The sequence below is a fragment of the Rousettus aegyptiacus genome, unplaced genomic scaffold (genome assembly GCF_014176215.1).
Source record: "Rousettus aegyptiacus isolate mRouAeg1 unplaced genomic scaffold, mRouAeg1.p scaffold_m13_p_10, whole genome shotgun sequence".
Taxonomy (NCBI): Eukaryota; Metazoa; Chordata; class Mammalia; order Chiroptera; family Pteropodidae; genus Rousettus; species Rousettus aegyptiacus.
The window spans coordinates 31,244,344-31,269,869 of NW_023416285.1; the positions used below are offsets into that span (position 1 = coordinate 31,244,344).

A 25,526-nucleotide genomic window follows, 5' to 3' on the forward strand; every position below is an offset into this window, starting at 1 on the left:
TGGAATACTTTCATTCAAATTATACTTACTTTTTGAAACAATACTAACAGCTTGGTAGTTTAGAACCAATAACTATTATTGTTATTTTGTAGATCTTTCTAAAAGGTTAGGATCAGAGCTGAGAGATCAAACTAGTTGATATAGAAATTTAATTGTTTTGTGTCAGGCACTGTGCTAAACTATGGGGATAGATGACCAAGGCAAATGGTCTGCCATCGAGGAGTTTACTATTTAATGTGGGAGGCTAATGATGCTTGAAAAGTATAACCAATTTAGTTTTAATTCTATCAAATCGATATTTTCAAGAGCATGTAATAAGATCCTCTACTGGTCAGGATAGGCTTATGTGACAACATTAACTTGAAATCTCAGTGGTTTAATACAATAAATGTTTTTGTGCTGCTCATGCAAATTCACAACAGATCTATAGTACTGAAGGGGAAGGGCTCTGTTCCACACAGTTACTCAGAGACCCAGACTGTATCATCGTAAATACATAATCTCAAAGGTTGGCATGGGAAGGGAATAAAAAACTTAGGGCTCTTTTATGTATTATCCCGGAAGTGATACCTGCTGCTTTTGTTTAAAGCCTCTGGCCAGAACTAGCCATATGCATGTATCTCATATAAGGAGCTGAACATTCTATAAGCAGTAAAAGTCTTTGGTTAAAAATCTCAGCCATTTCTGACAAAAGTTGGGGTAGAGGGTGCAGAACATCATCATCTGGGAAATCTCTCCATGGGTTAGCAGAATGTCGATCTGAGATATAGCATCCAATGGAAAACCAAACTAAAACACCAGTAGGTAGAGGCATAGACTAGGCTAAAAGTCAGAATCCTGGAAAGGAATGACCAAAGAAGAATGGCCAGAAAATATAGACAAAGAGCAAGCAGTAGATTCTTGAATACTCGAGGCATAGCCCAGGAGCCATCAGTAATTCTTTCATGGAATTATGGGTAGAGTGGTTTATTAAGAGAAACGAGCCAGTACAGACACTTCACTTCTAACTTTTAAGTTTATATGCTTCTATGAATACCGGACAGCTGTGCCTGCAGTTATTTTCCTTTATTTGGAAAAAAGAAGAAAAAAAATCAACAGTTTTTAGAGAATTAACTTCAACTTCCGTTCATCTGGAGTTTGAAAGGGAGATGTAAATAAATCACCTCATCATGCTTCTAAAGTGTTTCAGATCTGATCCTGCAAAAGATTCTTTTGAGTATTATGAAATGGACACAGAGATAAACTATGCAAAAAGAGGTTCGAGAAACTGAGACTAAGAACGAAAATGAGTGAGAAAAAAAGAAATAAACTCTAAATATGTAAATTAGTAAAGCAAAATTAGCAAATTAGTGAAGCATATATAGCGTCAAAAGTAAAGGCTCTTAGATGCCATTCGCTTATATATTACAATTTTGTATAAACATATCTATTAAAAAATCCTGGGCATATGCTCCACACTCAGTAACTTTTTAATAGGTGTCATTTGACATAAGAAAAAAATATTTCCCCAAGATACTATTTCTGGCACACCAAAAATGAGACATCTGAGCAGAAATCTTGGACAGCTTAGCTAAATGGAAAGTTGTATAAACTATTGAAGAGCTTTATACTTGATTGTTTATTTTTTAGCTTATTTACATATTCCAGATTTCAAAAGAAGTAATCATACTTGTGCTTCATTAGGTTTAATTAAATTAATTATATACCATCATATTCCCCAAAAGTTTCTGGAAAAAATCTCATTTTCTTATTTATATGATCTACATGATTAATGGTTAGTTTAGTTTTGTACATAAAAAATCAATTTATGACAGTGATTTCCAGAGCTTCTTAAGGCAGATGAAGAAATGGCTTTTGAACTTTTTAACAAGGAGACTGCCAATAGGAGAATGGATTGTCTCACAGAATAACAAGGTCTATCTAATCATTGCAATAGTTGACATGCAGGCTCATTCAGCATTTGTCAGAGAGATCCTGACAAATAATAATGCTAGATAAGAATTTGTACTAAATTAACTTTTCGTATACCTCATCTCTGAGCTACTATGCTTTTATGATTTCCCCATATTCATGTGTTTACATATCAAGAGACTTAAGAGATCATTCCCTACCAAGTCAGGGAATTGGTATGAGATGAGAAAATTATCTTTATGTGGTGAAGAGTAAAATCTTGATGGACCATTGGGGAATGTGAAATATAAATTCTTTTGAATATTCAGAATCAGCTGCCATGTCTTCTTTCTATCTCAGCAATAATAAAATAGCACTGGCCCTGGGCCATGAGGAGTTGATTAACAGAAATATAGCAAGTTTAGCCAGATGACTGGGTTCACCCACTGTTCACGTTATCCACTTTAGCTCTGCAGGAGAGGGACTTAACATCTTTGGCATCATGGACCCTAAATATCTGTCTTTAGCTCTGTTTCAATGCTTTCAGGAGATTCTTAGATTCCCATTTCAGAAAGACGAATAACAAAAATAAGCCGTTAAGTTCCATCTCCACTGAAGAAAGTATTTGATATTTAAAGTACCTGAAAGTGGAACATAAAATACATCCTCAAAGAAGAGTTGGGAGTCTGTTTAATCTGTTCTCAACAATATTTTGGGGCTCTCGTCATCTGAATATTTCTTAGGAAATTGATTAATCATTCTAGAATGAGATGGTTTACATAAAATCCTAATGTACCTGAAAACATACCACTGAACCAAGACAATTTCTTTTAGCATAAAGATTCTAGAAGGTTAAGGTTAGTTTAAATGTTACTTTGTTTTAATATACACTTTTAGAAGACTTTCTGGAATCTCTCTGAACAACATTTGAAGTTGCCATAGTGATTGTCCCCAAATTAAGGCATAAAAAGGCAAAGTACTCAGTCAAGTCATATAGATGATGAGAGGGAGTCAGAATTTGAACCCAAATCTGCACTCTAAAATCAGTTCATGAGATCACCTTTTGGCATTCCTTATCATGTTAGACAATTTTATTCAGTGACAAGCTGGCAGAGAAGAGAAAGTATGGAAAGAAAGTTTAATTCGGGGGCTTAATAATGGTGCCAGCTGAATAAATCTTCTCAGCACTATGAGAGTTAACATAAATTTATCAGTGTTGGAGTCTTCATTATACAATTTCTTCAGTGTCAAGGATGTCAGTGACAAACCTAATATGTACTTGGAAAGGACTCTAGAATTTCTCACACATGAACTCACAACAGCTTATCTTTCAGATTAGACAAGAATACAGAAAACAAATTGTGATAAAACAAAAACAAAAACATCTTTCCATCTCTCCAGTTAGGATGGTTTATTTCAATTCACATATTTTCTTTTATTAAATACTCTTAAATCATGTACTTACTGATGTGTTTACTCAAAAAAATTTTTTTAGGAAAAAAAATAAGATTTAAAAAATCACTCACAATTCACTACCAGGAGATAAGCACTGTTAACATTTCCAGTTTTACTCCTCTCTCTCTCTCTATATATATATATAAATATATGTTTATAAACTTTAATAACATTAATATTGATATATAATATTAATACTATTATACAATATCTTATATCACTATTGTTATTTATTATTAATATATAAATTATATAATATATTATGTAATATATAAATATCTATTTAATATATATTAAATACATATGTACATATACAATAAAGTATCATGATTATATTTCAACATGTGTAAAAAATTTCTTCAATACTATTTTGTGGTAGAATAATATTTCATCTTATTCCTAATAATTTGGACATGAACAAGTTCAAAGGGTATGGTTTTTTAAGGGATTTGATGCATATTGCCAAGTCAAAACCCAGAATGGTCATGCCCCAAGAATAAGACAGTAACTATCCTTGAGCATTCATCAAAACTGGATATTGTCAGAAAACACACCTAATTATATTTAAAAGGCAAAAAAAAATCTATTTCTTTGATTTTCAATGAGATGAAAATATTTTTTCATTTTATTGGTCTTTTGTTCCTTCTTTTGTAACATTCTTTTGTCTCTTTTTCATCTGCAGTCATTGTTTTATTGTTGATTAGCAAGAGATCATCACATATTAAGAATACTAAATCTTCATTGTGTATTAGTTTTTATAAGTTTTTTATTTGCCTTTTCATTTTATGGTAGGATATAAACCAAAATCTTTTAATTTTTATATAAGGAAACAGATCAAGTCTTTTTTATGTGCTCTTTAATATATAAGAAATGTATTGTGGCATTTAATGTAAAATAGAGGCCTAATTCTAATTTTTTAAAGATGGTTATCAAAAATCACTTATTAAATAATATATTATACTCACCGCACTTACTGTATATCTAACATCTTTCCACATAAACACATACATATCAGCAAATATATTTATATCTATGTCTATATATTTATATCTATATTTCTGTGTCTGTACTTTCTGTTTATTCCATTGATCTGTTTCTTCAGTGGCAATAACCACTGTTTCAATGAATATGTTCTGCTCTATTAAGACCCATAGTATTATTCTTATTTTTTTCAATTTTTGACCTAGTCATTTAAAAATACATTTTCTTAATTTTAGTTTTTGTGTTTTCATCTACAGTTCGTGCCTTTTAAATAGACATAATATTCTATTATCAAGCATTCTTGGAATTAAGTATCTAGTCTTTTGTCATGGAAAAGCCTAGCAGCCAGGGCTGAGAAATCAAAATGCTATTGAATCCCTGTAGCGATGATAGTGACCAGCATAGTGCTAACTGTGTATGCTGAAAATTCCAGAGTTAGATCAGAGCAAGAAGCAGGAAGTGAGGCAATGTGAGTGCTAGACTGTGAATTCATAGCCACACCCCAATTAATTTCTAGAATGTGCATGTGACATCTATTCACCTACATTTCTATCTTTATACTCTCCAAGACATGCCAAATAAAGTAACGACTCCGAAGGTAATCTGTTTTAGAAAATTAATTAGAAAAGAGGAAAAAATTAAGTTTGTTCATGCATAAAATCAAAACTTGGAGGCTCTTCTGAGACTTGGCATAACAGGATGAAAGAAGCTTGTGTTCTGGGGTATTTTGATTAATTGACTTGCTCTAACCACTCTTGTAATGAATCCTTCCCAGCATAGTGCATCATGAAATGTGCATTCCTCTTATTAACAGGGAAAGTATAATTTTGGAATCATCTTTTTTCTTTTCTTTCTTTTTTTTTTTTTTTTGGTGGAACAGATGAATCTATACTGATCCATTGACACTCTTTTGTCTGGGAGGTTTCATGCCTAAGGTTGAAAGGCTGATTGGCTAAATTAGATGTGCTGGCTGTGGCTGAGGAAAAGTGTAGAGTTACTTCTCATACACAGGGATTGTAGTCAGGGTTGTAGCTGTGTTAGTACATTTTAATCAATTGTTGCTAATATCAAAGTGACCCCTGATAGAGAGAGAGTATCTTGCCTGGTTGGTATTCTGGTTCGAAGAATTTCTCTCTCTCAACCTCATTGATTTGTTGTGAGAGCATTCTAACCCACTGCCATGCCAACTGCATTTTCTAGGGAAGAGAATCTATGGGGTATTATAAGTAATTTCTCCTTCCTCTACATCAAATTCCACTAATAAAAAACAGAATGAGCGGTGAACATTTACATGTCTTTGTTTAATTCTATAAAAAATATTCCAAAAAACCTCCCTAAACATCTCTGAGAAGTCCCTTTGCATACTCAAGAGCAGAGCATGATCTATTTAATAAGTTTTTACACTTAGATCCAGAAGGTGGTCTTTGTCAATCTCGCTTTTAAGTTGGAAAGAAAGAAGAAAAGTTGACTCCTTGTGGATTTTACTCTAAAATTTAACCCTCAGGCAGTCAAGGCTCTTTATTCACATTGAATCACCCTTTATAACTACTCCAAAATGCACTTTCAAAACAAAAGTTAGAAAGCTGTATGAGCCATTCTCAAGAAAGTCTGTTTCTGTTAGAAACCCACCCTGACCTTTTTGTTGAAGAAGAACAAAATAATGTAGTAACAAAAACACAAGTGGCTGCCAAGGGAAAAGAGAAAAAAAAAAAGTTCCTGTAAGAGACTGAAACAATAAATCTCCTCTCTGCTGAACTCCCAAAGGGAGTGTCTGTATTTCCTCCCGTTCTTTATCAGAACCCCCGAAATAAGTAGGAATGGGCAGTGACTGTTCCCATTCAGCACACCTTTTCCATTTGCTAATAAGGTCCTGCCAGACTGGAAGGGAGTTGTCCCTGTCTGACTCTGGAGGGAGAAGCTACTGCGACGATCCTTGGGCACCATGAAACTTCTTCAAGTGACCATCCTTTGTCTTCTGTCCAGCCTTTGTAGCAGTAAAGGTACTGTTTTCTCTTATTTCTCTGATGGTGTGGGCCAGCTCTCACTGGTACGAGGCTGTTAGCCTCAGTTTATCTTCAGGGAGTTTCCTCTGAAGCTTAGAAGCAGCAATTCATTTGCTGAGCAGAGTGTGTGGGTGTTGACTAGAAGTGCAGAGAGAGGGTTCCACAGAAAGGATGTTTGTTTTCACTGAAGAGAAGTATTTGCTGGTGCGACAAGCCTTGAAGTATAGTTGATGGCATCGTAAAGGTACTGGTGATATATAATGACCTTTTTTAGAGAATAAAAATCTGGGGATTAAATGCTTATTTAAAATGTACTATTTTCAGTCATAGGTCTAAAAATAACAAGATCATCATGTACGAGTGAAAGTCTGTAATTCAAAATATTGCACTGCAGATGCTGGCCTAAATTTGTTCTAATTATATGTGGGCTTTGATAAATTGAATGGTTGAGTAAAGCTGTCTAGGTGACTGAATCTTAATATATTGGGGGTGGGGTAGGTAAAGAGGAGAGTCATTTGATTAAAGTTTATAGATGTTTGCTCCAGAAATATGTACATAGCTACATACTACATTTTGTATAACATTTCAGAGAATTATAGACATAAAACCCTACCCACTGACAGTAGGTTCTGAAACTCGGATAAAAGATAAGCCCTGACCATATTAATGACCGGTTGCAAGAAATGAGTACATTTGACTTTTAACCCTTCCTGAGGAATTCACAGTAACCAATTAAATTTAATCAATATTTATTAGGCTCCTGCCAGGGTCTCAGCAGTGAAAGGAATACAAAAATGAGCAAGACATTGTCCTTGTCCACAGTAGTAAATGTACTATTGAAAGAAATAAACATGTAATTCTAGTAAAAGACAATAAATGTTAAAACCAAAGTACAAACTATCATAATATAGCACAATTGGAAAAGATTGATTCTGACTCTGAGGAGCTCTGGAAAAAAATACTTCATTCTAATTTTATGTTGCTTGTGCTTTTTTCAAAAGTTTGCTTCTTACGAAATTCTAAGTTCCAGTGATAATGTAGGGAAAAAAAAAACACATTTCTTGAAATAATTTCTCAAATATATATGTAATATATTTTATATATAAATATATATGTAAATTTAGGAGAGATTCCCAAACACTTCGAAATCACAGATGATTGCTTACCATACATCTTGAAGCTTTCAGGGTTAAGTTGCCATAGGTATCAAGGACATAAAATTTAACTTAGAAGAGGTTCTAAGAATCTGATTTTTTAAAATAAAGAATATTTATAGTGTCAGAGAAATCAATGCACTAGTTTATAGGTAACTCTTCAGTATGCATGAGAAAAATTGATAGGAATTGCAATGCCGTGAAAAACAGTGCTCACAAACAGGTGTCAGATCAATACAAATTCCGGAAGTCTGGGTTAGGCTGCTCGCCATTTCAGGTCTGCAAGGAACAGTGAGGACACGACTTTCCTGGCATACTGTTCAACTCTGAGTAGATTACACATCTTTCTGAAAGCAAAGTGGAGTAGAACTAACAGAACCTGCCTGTGAAACCTGGCCACAAGGAAGACGGAAAGGTAAAGGACGACCCAAAGAGAACCTGGCAGATTTTTTTTAATAGTCATTTTGGGAAAATACCAGCCTTCTTTAGCTACTGGTAATGAGCTCAACCTCTTTGTTAATGGTCTCTTCTTTCTAATGAACTATTAATCCAAGTAGGATAATTTCCCTTTGGAGCAGAGACAATAGTTACATAATAACTATCTTCAACTTCTGCCAACAAGTCTATCCATTAACTTCAGGCAAGTGTCTGTAAAAACCATTCCATTTATCTCAGCAAAAGAAGCTCTAGCTTGGGAACATAAATTGACCAACTGAGTGGTGCCCAGAAGGAACTGGAAGAAATTTTCCCATCCACGTGTATGATTTCATTGCACCTGGCTCCGTCCGTTTTATGTTTTCCTTCCCAGATACAGTACAGGAAATGAAGCATTTCCTAAGCTGATTTATTAAGTTCTTTCCCTAATCCTCTGTACCGGAAACACATTGATTTCAAAGCTTTATATGTTCCCCAAACTTAGAATGCTTAACATATTTCATCAGCAGGATTAAATGGGGATGGAGAGGGAGGCATTTCATGTCTTAAATCTATGAGTTGTCAAGAAGATCCGTATATTTTTGCATAGCAATTTATTCCTAAATAATAATATTTTAGAGAAACTAACTACTTTTCTTTTTCTTTTTGATGTTTTTGGTCAGTCTGAGATTTAAATACAACACAGTCTTTGGTGAAAATCAAGGGAATCTTTCTATATGGCAATGAGCGGCTTTCTATTACTTGGTTGGTGGTATAATATTTTACACTCTCCAATCTAAAAAGCTATTCTATTGAGATATGTATGGGAGATTCCTAAAACAGAACTGTCATTCTTTCCAGTGGTTTTCTAAATTATATTTCAAACTAAATAGACCCCTACAAGTGGCTTTTAAGCTTCCTTAGCTTTTAAGTCTAAATTAATGATCATTTGACTGTTGGGACTGAGAAAAGTTAAATGAAAAGGGATTCCCAAAAAAGGAGGCCCTGGAAGCAATTCACTGTTCAAGTGCCATTTGCTTTTTGAAGTTTTTGTTAATTCAGGAAAGATTAAAATGTTTTTTTGGCATTTGCAAACCAGAACAAACATAACTTTATTGATATTTGAAGAATAATTTAATTGCTTATAGAAATTCATCTGTTTGTAATAGAATATTCAGTTTCATGGAAAAATAGGTTGAACACATGGTAAGACAAACACTATGTGAAATACCATAGATTTATAGAGATCAATAAGACTCAGTCCTTGCCTTACAAGTGAGGGACAGAGAAATTATAAGTTCAATTATACTATAGGCCTTAAGTGATAAATAAAGAATGATATGAATATTCACAACTAGCTTAGTTTTGGGTATAGGGACATTAGAAAGTCTTCATATAAAAGTAGAAATTATAATAAAATCTGAAGCTTGAAAATAGGAGGTTTCAGATGAATATAATTTCCTAGGAACATTAAAACATGAGTTAATTCGAGTCTAGAAATGTAAGGTCACAGGTTAGACATAGATAGGTGTCGGGAAATAAGGTTGGAAATATAGTCTCAGGATATGTTGAATACCAGAATGAGAAATATTGACTCATATAATTAATTAGTTTAGAGCCTCTAAATGTGTTTGAGTATGGAATAACATAACTGGGACTATAGATTAGGAAGATAATCTGTCAACATGATATGGATTAGACTATTGCAGCCAAAAAAGGTAAAGTTTAAAGAAAATAGTTCAAATGTTATTGCAAGTCTAAAAGTCTGTCAATAAAATAAAAAGAAGTTATTGGGAAAGTGTTTTAAGGAAGTAGAAATTTTGTGATTTGCCATGTCATTGATTGGCAATGAAGGAGAAAGTGACTGAGATGTACAGAGAGGGTTATTTTAATACTAGAAGTGGGGAAATGACTTGAGAGCAGAGGTAGGGAAAGATTGGTGGAAATAGTTTAGGGATAAAAATGATATATGTAATTTGGGACATGGTGAGTTTGATCCTAATAAGACTTTTAAATAGAGATGCCTGATGCTAAATTGAAATTATCTGGCGGGCAGTTAGAACATCTCTGGAGCTGGAGATGATGGTGAGGGTGTGAGTTTCCTTTACTCTGGAATCCCAAGAATTCTTAGTCATGCTCATTGTAAGTTAATAACATAGAGAAGCAGTTTATCTCTCTTCTGGAGGTTGGTATTTCTAACTCTCTTATGTCACTTATTTTATATTTCTGTCATAGTATTGTATGCCGATCTTATCTCCTTTAACAGAAAATAAGCACTTCGAAAGTAGGGGCCATATTTATTATAGTTTGTGTACTAACAGTCCTAAATATGTAAGGGCACAATTAGCTAAATGAATGCATATGAATAAATTGTTGTTTTCTTATTTTTGTACTTATAATTTCTTCGAATGACAATCACTTATCAGTTTACTACCTTATCATTATGAAAAGGTTATGCCTAGGTTTGAATCACAGAACTTGGATACAAGTGGATTATCTTGATTCTTGGCTATGAAAGTGGGTGCCAAATATAAGGAAAGAGGCTTCTTATCAAAGGGAAGCCAATTTCCCAAACTCCAGCAGGAGAGAAGATGATAAGGATAAATGAACATCATAGTACCAGAAGATATCAATTACAACAAATCCAGAAAAAGAAGCTACTGCATCTATAATCAATGGGAGGAAGAATATCTAAATAGAATTGACTCTTTTTTTTTCCTTTTTTGAGTATCAAATACTTCTGTAATATTTAGAGTTTAAAATATTCAATAAGAAATCTTTTTCTAAATCAACTTATCAAAAATACAAAATGGCTTTCTAAAAACAAAGTTCACAAAAAAGAGACGTTAGAAGAAAGTTAAATAAATACTGCATATAATTAATTGGTGTGTTATTTTAGGTAACATATGAGTTGCTTTACAGCAGATCTTTTTACCTATTATTCTGTTTAGCTTAATTACTATCGACAGACCTTACCTGAAATGAGGCATCTATTATAGGAAGAGTTAACCAATAAAGAATAAATCCAATGGGAAAAGTATTCAGTCCCTAATCCATCTATTTAGCAATCTTTCTTCACTACTCTTTTGTTTTTTCGGAATGGCGTCTACTTAAAATGAAAACTGATCTTTCTAAAATTCCTACTTTCAAGAAATTCATAACAGTTGTCACCAGCACATTCTTTGGCAATCTTATTCAGATAATGAGAAAACACAGTGAACATATGAGGGTCTCAGAAAACTTTTAATTTACTATATAATTGCCCACCATTTCCTTTTCTTTATGAAGTTACATTTCAAGCTTCAGGTAAATATTTTAATTTGTAAATGATTATCTAATCCAAGTAACATATTTTTTTTTCTTAGTCATCACTTTCCAACTTCCTCTTTATCTTTGAGAACAATTTGAGATGCGCATTTCTAAACAGTGAATGTCAAAGCAGGAATTTACTCTAAGGGACATTCAATTCCTATGTGGTGTTGCTTTTCCTGTTACAGAATTCCTGTGGGTCATTATAACTCTATCAAGTGAGATCATAATGCCTGTCCGGTGTTAGAAAAGTTAGACGACTTTTAGTTAGACAAGATCCTTTTTGTACTGTTACTCATAATATCAGCATCTGCATGGGAAACAATAGTGGTATCAATTATATCTAGAAAGGCCACTCTGTGGTACCCAAATTTTAGGCAACCATAAGAAAAATCATTTTCTAAGCTTGAACAGAAATTTTAGGTCTTGTAGAATGATACATTCGTAATCATAATTAGTCTCTAAATAGAAGCAACCACCATATACGTATTAGACACCTGTCGTGTCTTTCTCTATATTCTCTCTGGCCATGTTTAGTCCAGCCATTGCTATGGCAGCCTACTATGCACAGTTATAATCTGGCTGCACTTTGCCTCACATGGATGCATTTCTCTAGCTTTTCTGTCTACTGTCATTCTGATATAAGGTATGTTCTATCTGCAGAAACCCACCTGGCACTGTTGTATGTGTAAGAAGTGCAGGAGCATTAGCACTTCATGAGACAGCCCTTGCGCAAAGGTGGAATGGGGCCAGTGAATACATGCTTTTCTTTTCTGTTCCTGCTCCAGTTTCACTGTTTCAGTCCTCTACTCCTTTCCCCGAGATTATTTCTCTACCTAAACTGTCTGCACGCAAGCTTTCCTCAAGTTCTGCTTTCTGGAGAAACCCAAGACTATTATTTTTCTTAATACATTGGTTTGGATGCAATGTATATCTAGGTATAAATTAGTTACAGTTTTGCTTGCACTATAATTAATATTTACTACCTTTCTTCCTCTTTGCTTAAAAAAAAAACTAAAAAGTTTTGATCAATCTTTTGTTGCATAAGTTAAAGAATATTCTAAGCAGGTCCTCTTCTAAGGTAATCATTTATCTGTTTGTATACAGTCAGTAATGAATTATATTGTGATGTTAGTAGCCAAAAATGTCAATGTCATTGATTTAATTCTTGATGTACTGCTCATCTAAAATGCGAACTGCTTTTTAATCTGTTTCATCAGTCATATTTTGACCTAAACCTAAATTAGTTGTGCCAAAAATCAGAGACGGGAGATCCCCACTGGTTTTCGTACAAGTTAACCCAAATAAGTATTTTCATAACATCTACTGACATCTACCATTTATTGGGTCTGGCGCTTTATGCACATTACTTCTATCACATTTCAAGGTCAGTTTTATCATTCCTATTTATTGGTAAGAAAACTGAGGTTTAGAGATAATATCTTAGGGTGACTTAGCTTACAATTAAACCAAAAGCTATTGTTCTTCAAAATTGTCCCCTATATTCTGCTATCTTCCAATGCAGTGCAACTGCAATAAATTGAGTTTTTTTTCTGATTAAAAAGAATCGGGATAGAGACTTGCCACTTGAGTAATTCAGAAGCCACTGCTACTTCTCATAGCACCTTCAGCACCTCCAAACCAACAACTAAAACTGCAGAGCTATGAATGAATTTCTACTTAGTTATAATAATCCTCTTAAAGTCTTGGATTCAATGAATTCTTAGAGGATAGGTTGAAAGGAGTTTTAGATGTTTGCCTACCTACCCATTGTTATGTTGGCTGGGGAAAAAAAAGTGCTTGGCTCTATTATTAATCTCAGTGCAGCTAATATGGAACTTGAAGGAGAAGGAAAGAAGTGAAAAAGAATAATTATTAGTAAATTAACAGCTATTGAAATTAATAGTTAGTGTCACATTTGTAATTCTCCTGGAGCCAGACTGTCTGGGTCCAGACTCCAGCTCTGCCACTTACTCTTTGTGTGTACTTGGGCAAGTTACTTAAACTTCAGCTTTCTTAGCTGTACAACGGTGTGAGTACAGTTTCTATCTCATAGGGATATTGAGAGGATCACATGAAATAATGTATATACAACACCCAGTAGAGTATTTGATGTGTGGCATCTCACTAAGTTTTTTCTGAGTTTTAGAATACAGAGTTCCGTAGTTTATTACCATCCCTTAGATGAATTGCTTTATTTCTTTCCTAGTTGATTCCAATTCAGAAATAACAAATGTTTAAATGATTATAATGTTAATTCTCTCAAAATGAAAAATAGCACATGAAAATTTTTCACAATAGAATTGAGATAGAATACTAGAAAGATGATTGCCAAGTTATATTCTTAATCACAGTATATAAGGCACAATTTGATATATACAGACTGGTATATTCTCTAGAATTCCATTCAGATTTGTTATTTAATTCGCTGTGCAAACTAATCACTCAAATTAATAAGCAAAATCGTGGTTTTACTTAATGAGAATTCTAACTTTCTAGTCTGAGGATTATTAACATCCTCAAATATTATTACCTATTTTAAAGTATTAAGCATTTCTTAAATCTTAAGGACTATGTTAGTGGAAAGAACTTAAATCTTAATGTGAAAACCAGCTTTGACTCTAGCTTCTGACTATACCAAAAGTGGTCAAGACACTAAATATTTCTTAGCCTCAGTTTATCTAAAAATGAGAAAAATATTTGTTGACATTATTGGTATTACATGAAAATCAGACAACCTATTTTAGATGCTGTGTAAGTTATAAATTACTATTAAAATATTAGTTGTTAATATGCAAGCTAACATTTAACTCAGAATCAATGCATAAACAAGAAGACATTTCATATATTTGAGAATTCTTCCTTATGATGGGACTTTAACTACCAACCCACCATTGCTCTTTTAGCCATAATTCTTTTACATATTTTTTATAGTTGGTACATATTCAAATTGCCATGTGTTAAAATAATGCTTTAGTTATAAAAATTATACACACAAAACATAGAAAAACATTTGTGTAACACATTGAATTTATTTTTAACTGAAGTGGGAAAAGAAATGATTTTTTGGCAGGAACTGTGAAATTGTCCTCCTAGGCTATATAGCAAGTGTGAGGACACAAACAATGAATTCTTGGATATTCTCCCTAGGGTATAGAGGCCACCCTTGCATTCATCAGCTCAAGGTCATCGTGACAACTCTTCTGTCCTATGAGACACTCCTCAATTATCTTTCTGCAAATTCAGTTTTAAAAGGACACTTTTTTAACTGTATAGAATTAACTAAAGACATTAATAGTAATTACATAATTAGGATTAGGGTAATTCAGTTATGTAAATTGATAATTTTTTTTTTTTCATTCCTTGTTCATTTATCTGACAGCCTCATTTGTTTGGATACAAAGTTTATATTAAGTTTAAAACTATAGATTTTCAAGGTAAAAGAAAGAAAAATAACAATGATGCTAACCACTTTAAAATCTGTTATTCGGGTCCTTTACAACCTAACTAAACATAAATCTCTTGGGAGCGAGGACAATTTCTAATGATTTCCCTTGCCCCTGACCCAAGAACCTATGTTTGAACACATACATGATATCAAATTAGTTATTGCTTTAATCTGGAGAACTGTGTTTCTTCAAAACTCAGTAGAGTTGAAAATACTCAAGGCATTCCTGTATTTGTTTTCAGTAACTTGAAGACAATATATATACTTTTTTATTCTAGGCCTGTGTAGTGGAGAAACCGTGTCATTTTGGGATACTCTCTTAGTTGGCAGGACTTGATTTGCTTTCTAAAGTTGACCTGCCATCTTATTATTGTATAAATAGCAAAAAATATCTGCATTTGGTTTATATTGACTGTTTTATAATACTAGGAAGGTGTGATTATCCGAATACAATTGTTGACTCATTCCTTTATCTTGTTCACAAAAAAAAAAAAAAAAAATTGATATCTTATAGTTCTACACACTCATCAGGTAATCTTGAACCATTTATATCAGACTAATTTTCACCCCCACTAGAATAAAATGTAAACTTATGAAAATTCAATTATAAAGACATATTGATTACAGATTTCACTTCTCTGCCTCAATATGTTCAATATGTTGAGTAATTAATTTATTCTAATTGTGTCTAGGATCAAAGGCATCAGATAATTCAGTCATTCCCAGGTTTTTAAAATTTCATTGGTCAATAAATAATCAAAATCTCCTTTGGACAGTTGTCATGGGATTAACAGCTTTTTACTGCATCAAATAAAGACACAAAACCCTTACAATACTTATGGTATTTACCAGTATATTACATAAAAGGCTACTTTAGTCCCACATATATGTATATATATTCAGTGATATAACAGAGTTCTTACATTTTATTCTCACTGAGCTCTGATTGATGTCTTAAGCCAGCACTGTGCAATGGTGGGGAGTGTACTTCCTCTGAGCCAAGAATCCTTAGTTTCAGTTACCAGGGGCCACAAGGGTGCTGTTTGACTGAGCTAAGCAAATTTTTTAACCTCTCAAGGCTTTAAGTTCCCCATCTACAAAATGAGTGTGGTTTAATTAAAGCACATTAAAGTTTTCTTCCAGATCTACAATTATATGATCTTACTTTAACCAACAATTTCTGTACAATTCACCACAAGTTATTTTGCTTCACTTTCATCCTGGTATTTGTAGATATGTTCATGGAAGCAAGATTTCAATTCTATTCCCTGGCGTTTACTTCCTTGGGGAATTTTTAAATAGGGCTGTTGAAAAGTCTCTGCTTTGCACGTGAAAAGCCTATTCTCTGGCATGAGAGACATTTCTCAGGGTACACACCAACAAATGACATCTTATATTTTATTTTCCATGTGGTATTATTTGTATATAAGTTGTAGAGCTTTTGCAATGGGAGGCATAGGGAAAAAAAAGATAGATGAGAGGGTGGAGCGGGAGCAGGAGCTGGAGATTTGTTGACATCCAGAATATTGAGAGTAAGAATGAGGTTAAAAGAAATTGAGATAGTGATAGAGAATGGGAAAAAGGGAGATCCTCTCATGGATAAGATTGTGATAGGAGAGATCAAGAATGAAAAGGGGAGAGAGAACAATACAAGGATGAAGAGATTATGAAATTCTCTAACAATTTAGGAGTATTTTTCATAGTAGCTCTGGCCATTCTCACAGGCCCAGCACTCAGTGGAGTCCTTTCTTCTTATTAAATCTCTTCATTTCTCCATTCATTCCACTTGCAGAATATTGTACATTTTTAAAGTATTTTTCCTGGTCAATTATGTCACTGAATCCTTGCCACTGCCCAGGGTACTGAGCAGGCCTGTGTTATTTGTGCTCATTATCAGGAGAGGAAAGCCCAAGGATACACATGTCGTGATATGAACCAGGAGCTCTTAATATTTGTTTCTCATAAGAACCACCTAATGTATCTGTTAAAAACATGTATTTTCTTAGGGGTCACCCCCAGAGATCCCTAGGACTCCTCTCAGTAAAACCAAAACCACTGCGTTTCCAGCAATTACTAAAGACAATTTTTACACATTGGTACATCAACATGTTCTCTGAGAGACCCTGGACTAGATTCAAGTTTCCTGTCTGTTCATTTGCGTTCTTTTTACTGACCCATACCCGCAAGATAACCAGAGATATTTACCTTACAAGAAAAGTGCTGGTGCTTTTAGGGAACATTTTGGTATTAATTCACTGTTTTTTTTCCTTTTTTTCTTTTTTTTTTTTCTTTTTTTTTTTTTTTTTTGCTTGTACTAGTTTAAGATAATAGGAAACTAGATTTGCCAAGACAAATATTAGTTGAAACACTGAAATCATCCTGGGCACATAGGCTTAAATTCAGCTTTTTTTTTTTACCATCTCTTCATAAGGAGGTACTCTTCACTCCCTACTCATTATAAAATCTTAATCGATTCCTTTCAATTCTACTATTATTTCCTTCTTGTTTTTATTAACACTAGAAGACCCTGGGCCTCTGCTCTATAGGCTTCTCAAGAAAATTACCTACCTTAAATAATACAGTATAGTGATTAGGGAAATAGCCACAGTAGTCCTATCAGAGTTTAAAGTGGGATCAGGATGTGTTTGATAATCCAAACAACAATTTTTCTGGTTCCCAGAGAACTGATAAGAACCAGATGAATCTGAGAAGGTATAGAGGATAAATGACTAGCATTAATAAATATTGTGAACATGAAAGGAAAATGGAAAAGCTGTAACATTATAAATCTGAGCTAGACATGCAGGAAAACGTTTAGTATTGAAAGTGGCAAACTGAAATTTGTCAACTGGTTAATTATTCTGCCATTACTTAAGATACATTGGGATAAGTTACAAGAAGTCAATAATCTTTCTTCCAAAGTTCACAGACTAGCAACCTCTGACATACAACCTGAAGGTGTGTGTTGTTTACCCACGGTGTTGCACCAACCTTTCCTTTGAAAGAAATAAAGACCTGAATGTGTGTTTTCTTTGAGTTTAATGTAATTATGCTATAAGTCAATACTGTAATTAGAACAGTTAAAATCTCTGTATATTGAGAAATTGATATTTGCTTATAAATAAACTATGAATCATAGAAAAAATTATAATAATATGTTAAATATGAAGAGAAGTAAAATATTTTATAATAAAATGTGTATGTTACAACTAAACCAGTAATTAGAGGAAATTTTATAGTCTTAAATGCACACATTAGTTAGAAAAACTATTTAAAAAAACAAAAACAAAATAAACTCAAATAAATTAGATGGGAAAAAAATAATAACAGAACAAAAATTAATGAAATAAAAAGAAATATATAATGCAAAAAAATTTTGTATTAATAATAAGGTTGCTAAACCTCTGCCAATACTAATCAAGAAAATGAAAAAATAAACATTTTAAAGAGACATCACTAGAGATGCTGTTAAAAATTTATTTAATAGGTGGATATAATGAAAAGTTTTATGTCAATAATTTTGGACAATTTTGTCAATAATTTATGTCAGTTCATTATATAAAATGAATAAATGTCTGGAAAAATATGGCCTATTAAAAAAAACCTTAAGAAGAAATATACTTTTGTAGGCTTTTAACCATTAAAAAAATTAAATTAGCAATTAATAATATTTCCACACACAAAAAATTATTTTTGGCCAAGTTGATGTCACCAGAAAATTATGCTGATCATTTAAATAATAAATAAAATCAGTTTACGTAAACTTCCAGAGAACAGAAATAGAGGTTTTCCTCCCCAACTTATTTTATAGGACTAGCATGTGGGTGAAAGCAAAACCTGGCAGAAATACTATAAGAAAGGAATAATATAAGCCAAGCTCATTATAAAAAATGTAAAAACCCAACAAAATATTTTTTAAAAAGGTACTTAAGTATGCCCAAATTGGGATTGTATTAGCTATGTGAAGTTAGTTTAACACTAGAAAATCAAACAATGTTATTCACTACATTGAAATAATACAGGGAAAAATATAAGATCATTTGAACAGATGCAGAAAAATCACTTTTAACAATTCAAAATTTATCCATGATAAAAACTAGAAAATAAGACTATAGATTTTCTTAATCTGATAGAGTAGCTTCAAAAACTATACTAACAATCATTTAACATTTCTCCATTAAATAAATACAAGACAATCTTGCCCAACAATGTTACTTTTATGAAACATACTAAATATGCTACTTTACACTGTAAAAAAGGATAAATAAATATTACATTAATTAGAAAAGAAAAAACAAAGCTTACTATTTGTAGATGATGTGATATGATTGTATAAGTAGAAAATCACAAAAATTTACTGATAAATTATTAGAATAAAAGAACTTATCAAGGTTTCTGGATACAGAATTTCTATAAATTAATTGTATATCTATGCAACAAATACTCGGGAAAATGTAGCAATATGCCTTTTAAAGAAAATCAAAAAAATGAGTACCTGTAAATAATTCTAAAAGATACTCCTGATTTCTATGAGAATAAAATTTAGCAATATGCCATTTACAGAAAATTTTTAAAAATCAAGTATCTATAAATAATTCTAGTAAAATATATTCCTGATTTCTATGAGAAAAATAATAAAACTTTATTTAGTGCCATTAAGGAAAATCTTACGTATTGAAAAAACATATAGTATGTTCATTGATTGGGCAACTCTGTATTTTAATGATGTTAATTGTCTTCTAATAGATCAAGAGATTCAATATAATTTCAATTAAAATTCCAATAGATTTTATTGTGAAATATAAGAAGCTGATTATAAATTTTATATGGAAATATTTAAAGTCAATAAAATCATAGTAATTCTTGAAGAAGAAATTACCAAAAAAAAGAACTCTCAGTTATCAAGGCCCATATCAAAGATATAGAAATTAAAACTGTCAAATTGGTGCATGGAAGGCATATTAAGCAATAGCACTGATGCCACGTGGATCAGTGGATAGAATAAAGAACTCTAAAATATATCTACTAATATATGGATCTTTGATATAAAACAAAGATGATACAACTGAACACCAGGAAAGCACTTTTAATAAGTGCTTCTGACACAATCAGGTAGCCATTGGAAACATTTATATAACAATTCAAGTAGCCAATTATAGGTGAATTACCTACTGGAATGTAACTTTAAAACTAAGAAAATATAGGAGAATATCTTCATTACTTTATTCTAGGAAAATACATAAAAAGTACTAACCATAAAGGAACAGACATATATTTTATTGCATCAGAATTAATTACTCTATTTATCAAAAGACACAGTAGCCAAAGTAAAAAGACAGCCAAAAAATGGGAGAAGATATTTGACATAGACATAACTGACAAAAGAAAAAAGCCCTCATTTAGAATATGTAGAAGAAACAACGTAAACTTCCAGAGAACAGAAATAGAGGTTTTGCTCCCCAAATTATTTTATAGGACTAGCATGTAGGTGAAATCAGTAAGAAAAAAATCCAAGAAGAAAGGTAGACTTGAATTTGTAATTTTGCACAAAATAAAAGGACAACTGTGATTAAAGCAACATTTTTATAGTACACAAAAATTAGTGACAGCTCAAATATCTATGAATTGTAAAATTAGTAAATAAATTAGTTTATTCATTAGATAAACTCTATATAGTGACAGTGAACATGCTATAGTTGCAATCAATAAAATGAAAAATCTTAAAATATAATATGAGCAAAATAAAAAATACTTACAATAATTTATCATCTACGTGAAGTTAAAAACAATTGAATCTAAGTTCTATTATATTCAAATGTTCACCTAGACAGTAAATTTATAAAGAAAGACTAGAAATTATTGTCATAAATCAGATTAGCTATGGGTTACCTCTAGAGCAGTGGGCAAAAGATGTAATTCATAGAACATTCTCAGGGAGCTTCTCAACTCCTAGTGATGTTTTATTTCTTAATCTGGGTCATAATTATACCAGGTTCTGGCTAATACTTAGTCACTAGACATATGTGTACTTTTCTACGTTCCTTTTGGAATTGTAATAGAAGTTGGGAGGAAGAAATAAAATGCAAATCTCAAGCTTAAGAAACTTAATAATTAGGAGCTAGGAGGCTTCCTGGCAAGAATAGGTAAATGCTGTACTCGCTTCTTCTCACAACCACATGAAAATTACAACTAAACTATAGGACAGCCATTATTGGGAGTCACCTGAAGTGTAGCCAAACAGAAGTCCTGCAAATGGGAACTTCTGTTCTACCTCAAGAATGTTAGGGGGTCGGTGGGGGCGGGTGGAGATACAGAATGGGCCGGTCCCACACCCACGTATGTTGGTTGAAGACTGGGAGGGGTATCTTGGCTGTGGAGGTACCCCAGGAGGAGCAAGAGATCCCAGCCCCAAACAGGGCTCCCCAGCCCAGAGTTTCAGTGCCAAAGAAGTCAAGTCCCCACAACTTCTGGCTGTGAAAACCAACAAAGGTTGTGGCTAAGTGAGACAGAGGGTGGCTAGAGTTGCCAAAATTTCTCTTAAGAGACCCATGTGCAGACTTATACACTGATAGACTCACTAGCTCTGAGTTCCAGTGCTGGGGCAGCAGCTTGAAAGGCACCAGGGACATATCTGGAGGAACTGAATTTTCTGGCTTCAGGGCAAGGGCTGGAGAGAAAGATTTTTTTCCAGACAAAAGTGCTGGCTTAATTTATTGTTTTTTCATTGAGCCCTTTCCAGTTCTGCAATTAAGATGCATGCAGCTCCATCTCTGAGTCTCTATTAACCTGGCAAACATGGTTTGCTCTGCCCTGGTGATTCCCTGAGATCCCGCCCAACTTGTGGGCCCACACAAGTTCCTTCCAGTGGCTTTTCCATACAAATGGCCTGTCTTGGCTCACGCTGGAGATTTTCTTAAAACCTCTTTAAAGTTTACAAAACCCAAACAAGCAGCATCTGGCCTCGGTGTGCTCTGAATTTCTTGGCGGGCAGCCTCGAGCGTGGCACTAGTGTCACCTTGCTTCGGTTCACAGCTTGGCCCTCAAAAAATCTTCAGGCCTAACGCATATTACTTGGTGACTCTTTCCAGGTGGCCCCACACAGAGTGCAGAGTGCTGAACTTAGCCTGCATCAGGACAACTCACAGGGGGCCCCAGGGGCAGCATGCCTAGTGGCCAGCTTTAGATTGAACCTAGTGAAGGAAACAGATAATACAAACCCAGGAAGAGCAGAGAGCCCCAAACAAGATGAACCCCAAAAGGCCCACACTAAGATACATCATAATTAAAATATCAAAGGTTAAAGACAAAGAGAGAATCTTAAAAGCACAAGAGAGAAGCAGTTAGTTACCTACAAGGGAGCTCCCATTAACTGTCAGCTGATTTCTCAACAGAAACTATGCAGGCCAGAGGGGATTGGCACAAAATATTCAAAGTGATGAAAAGCAAGGACCTACAACCAAGTACTCCACCCAGCAAAACTATCATTTAGAATCAAAGGACAGATAAAGAACTTCACAGACAAGAAAAAGCTAAAGGAGTTCATCGCTAGCCTGTCATACAAGAAATCTTAGAGAGACTTTTCTAAGTAGAAGAAAAGTATATTAAAAAATATGAATAATAAAATGGCAATAACTATATATCTAGAAACAATTACTTTAAATGTAAATGAATAAGTGCTCCAATCAAAAGAGATAGTGTAGCTGAATGAATAAGAAAACAAGGCCCTTATATATGTTGCCTACAAGAGACTCATTTCACATTGAAAGACTCACACAGACTGAGAGTAAAGGGATAGAAAAAGCTATTTCATAAAAATAGATACAAAATAAACAAACAAACAATGAAAAAACTAGGGAAGCAATACTTATATCAAAATAGACTTTAAAACAAAGGCTATAACAAGAGACAGAAAAGACCTGGTAATCCCGCTTCTGAGTATTTATCTGAACAAACGCAAAACACTATTTTGAAGGGACATGTGACTCTATATACTCACTGCAGCATATTTACAGTAGCCAAGATATGGAAGCAACATGAGTCTTCAGCAATAGATGAATGGATAAAGAAGAGGTGGTACATATCTACAATAGAATATTAGCCATAAAAAAGAATGAAATCGTGCCAACTGCAACAACATGAATGGACCTAGATGGTATTGTGTTGAGTGAAATCAGACAAAGACAAATGCCATATGATTTTGCTTACATGTGGAATCTAAAGAACAAAATAAACAAAGAAAACAGCAATAAACTCATAAATACAGAGAATATTTTGATGGTTGCCACATGGGGGAATTTAGAGCAGTAGATGAAAAAGAGGAAGTGATTAATAAGTACGAGTTGGTAGTTACGAAATAGTCATGAAGATATAAAATATATGGTAACGAATATAGTTAACATTGTTATAGTAACTATTTGTGGTGTTAGAAGGGTGATTAGTTTGTTGGGATGATCACTTCATTGGTTACATAGATGACTTGTCACCCTGTTGTACACCTGAAACTAGTGTAATGCATGCCAACTATAATTGGAAAAAAATAAAAAATGATTAAAATTAAAAAAAAATCGGAGCTGGGATCTGTTAAAAGCTGTCTTATTGGGTGAAGATAAGATTCATCAAGGTTTTAAGAATGATTAGTACATAACAGAGACTAAATATATTTAATCAGAAAACCTTAAGAAACAACCAAGAAAAGAAAGCGATGGAGAGAAATGTCAATAGTCTTTAGAAGTGTTTTGTGACAAGAAAAATCTCTTTTTAGCAAATAAATCTCTACTGTCAATAATTATAAACTGTTTGTAAATTCTTCATTCCCCCACATTTCTAGAGCAAATCCCCCATGAATAGGGAAGATCCACCATATACTTTTAAGCTTCAATTTAGCTGTTATCAATTTCCTCTCAATCTCATTCTGTTATTCTTTTGAATTTTAAGTTGTGATTCACCCTTATTTACTTAGGGTCAGAAGTGTTCCATGTTTAAGACTTGCCTCTGCTCATGCTTGTTCCTTGTATTATGGTAGCTTTCTGTAAGGCATTACTACTTGGAATTTTAGCAGTTAAAGACCGTCATCATCTTTAATTCAATATGCAGTAGTTGATTTGTAAGTTTGTCCCACTATGCTGATGGCCGACTCCAAAAACTCATGGCTAGCAGTGCACCTCAAGATCTCTGGTCTCTGCATGGTCCTCTTTTCTGAGCCTGGAACCTGTCTCCTGAAGTGAAAATTAAACCTTGCTTAGTATGCTTTTCGGTGAAGACAGGTTGTCATGAGAGAAACAATGTTTAATTGTCCTGAGAATTTCAATTTTATTTAAATTCACCTTTCTCCAATCCAAATTTAATTCAGAGTAAGAAAAGTAATTTAAAATGTTTTACCATTTTAAGAACTGATAAAACATTTATTAAAAGCACTTATGAGAAAAGCTATGTGCTTTGTCTTTTGTAGAATCACTTCAATAAGTAGCACATCTGACTTCATAATTTAATAACAAGAATGCCATATTTGTGTATTAATTAAGAGTTCGCAAAGTACTTTTGGTTATATCTACAAAATCCTAAACTTGTATATGTTAACTATTTTCAATTTATGAATAGAGCTTTAAATATTTAAGGGAGTTTAATTAACCAAACATATAAATGGGGTTAAATGTTAAAGGGCTCTGTTATGGCTAAATTTGCAGTATTAATAAATAAAATAATAACATTTGTAAATTGACCTTAGAAGCTTAAGAGAGAAAAACATTTTTTATTCTGTGAAGTAAAAAAAAAAAAGAATCTGAATATTAATTTCTCAACAGAATTAACCCCTGAAACCCCTTTTCTGTGCTCAAAAAGTACACTTGGGGACATTAAAAAAAAATACTTACATTTAACAACTTGAAGAATATACTTGCAAAACATATTAAATATTATCATCATGAATATAAAATATCTAAATGAATTATTTGGATTGATAAGGGAAATAAATAACTAATTTTATACCATCACCTAACACATACTAGTACATATTAGGCATTCAGTTATTTTTTGTGTTAAATAAAAGGACTCATTAAGTGTTCAATTGTGTGATTTAAGAATTAGTTTATATATGGATAGTCATTGTAAATGGAACTAATACATAAGGCTTCATGCAGACAGTACAACTTCAGTTGAGCTTTAAATAAAAATTATCCTTGTTCTCTAGGAATTTTATAAAGCAAAAAGTGGGAGGAAAAACATGAACAAAGCTACAGAGTAGGAAATAAAAATGCCATATTTAAAGGATAGCAAAGAAATCAGTTTATCTGTTGAGAAGCATTAGGAAATTTGGGTAGATTCAGGTTATAAATAAACTTTGAAGTGCCTTCTAAAATACAGAATTTTTAAAAAACCTAATCGTCACTGCTTCAAAGTATTCCAACATATTGTTAAGCTTGTGGTAGCCAGTCTCTAAGATCACCTCCAATGATCCTTGTCGCTTGGTATTCAAGCATTTGAGTGGACCTTTCTCAGGGCTGAATTGTGTGACTCACAGAATATAGCGGAAGTGATGTGTGATTTCCAAGACTAGGTAGTAAAAAACATTATAGCTTCTACCTCAGTCTCTCAGATTACTTTCACTTGGGGTAGCCAGCCATTGTGTTGTGAGAACAATCAGGCAGCCTGTGGAGAGACCCAGTAAAGAAAAATTGAAGCCTTCCACCAACAGCCAGCACCAACTTGCCAGTAACATGAGTGAGCCACCTTATAAATGGATCTTCCAGACCTATCAAGCCCTGAGCTGATTGCAGGCCCAGTTGCAATTTCTAGAGGCTGCTATTTCATGAGAGCCCTCAAGCCAGAATTACTCAAAGCCACTCTCAAGTTACTGCCCCACTGAAACTATGAGAA

The 25,526-nt window shown here is 33.3% G+C and overlaps 1 protein-coding gene across 2 annotated transcripts in view; it reads left to right on the plus strand.

The window, feature by feature from the left end:
• The first annotated feature begins 6,101 nt into the window (after nucleotides 1–6,101).
• The window catches only part of EMCN (endomucin), a 92,697-nt gene continuing 73,272 nt past the window's right edge, over nucleotides 6,102–25,526 (plus strand). Inside the window, exon 1 of one of the 2 annotated variants that reach the window (XM_016159078.2) lies at nucleotides 6,102–6,326. In XM_016159078.2, the coding sequence (XP_016014564.1) occupies nucleotides 6,269–6,326 (58 nt within the window). In that variant the 5' untranslated portion in view covers nucleotides 6,102–6,268. The other variant, XM_016159079.2, reaches the window with a different exon arrangement.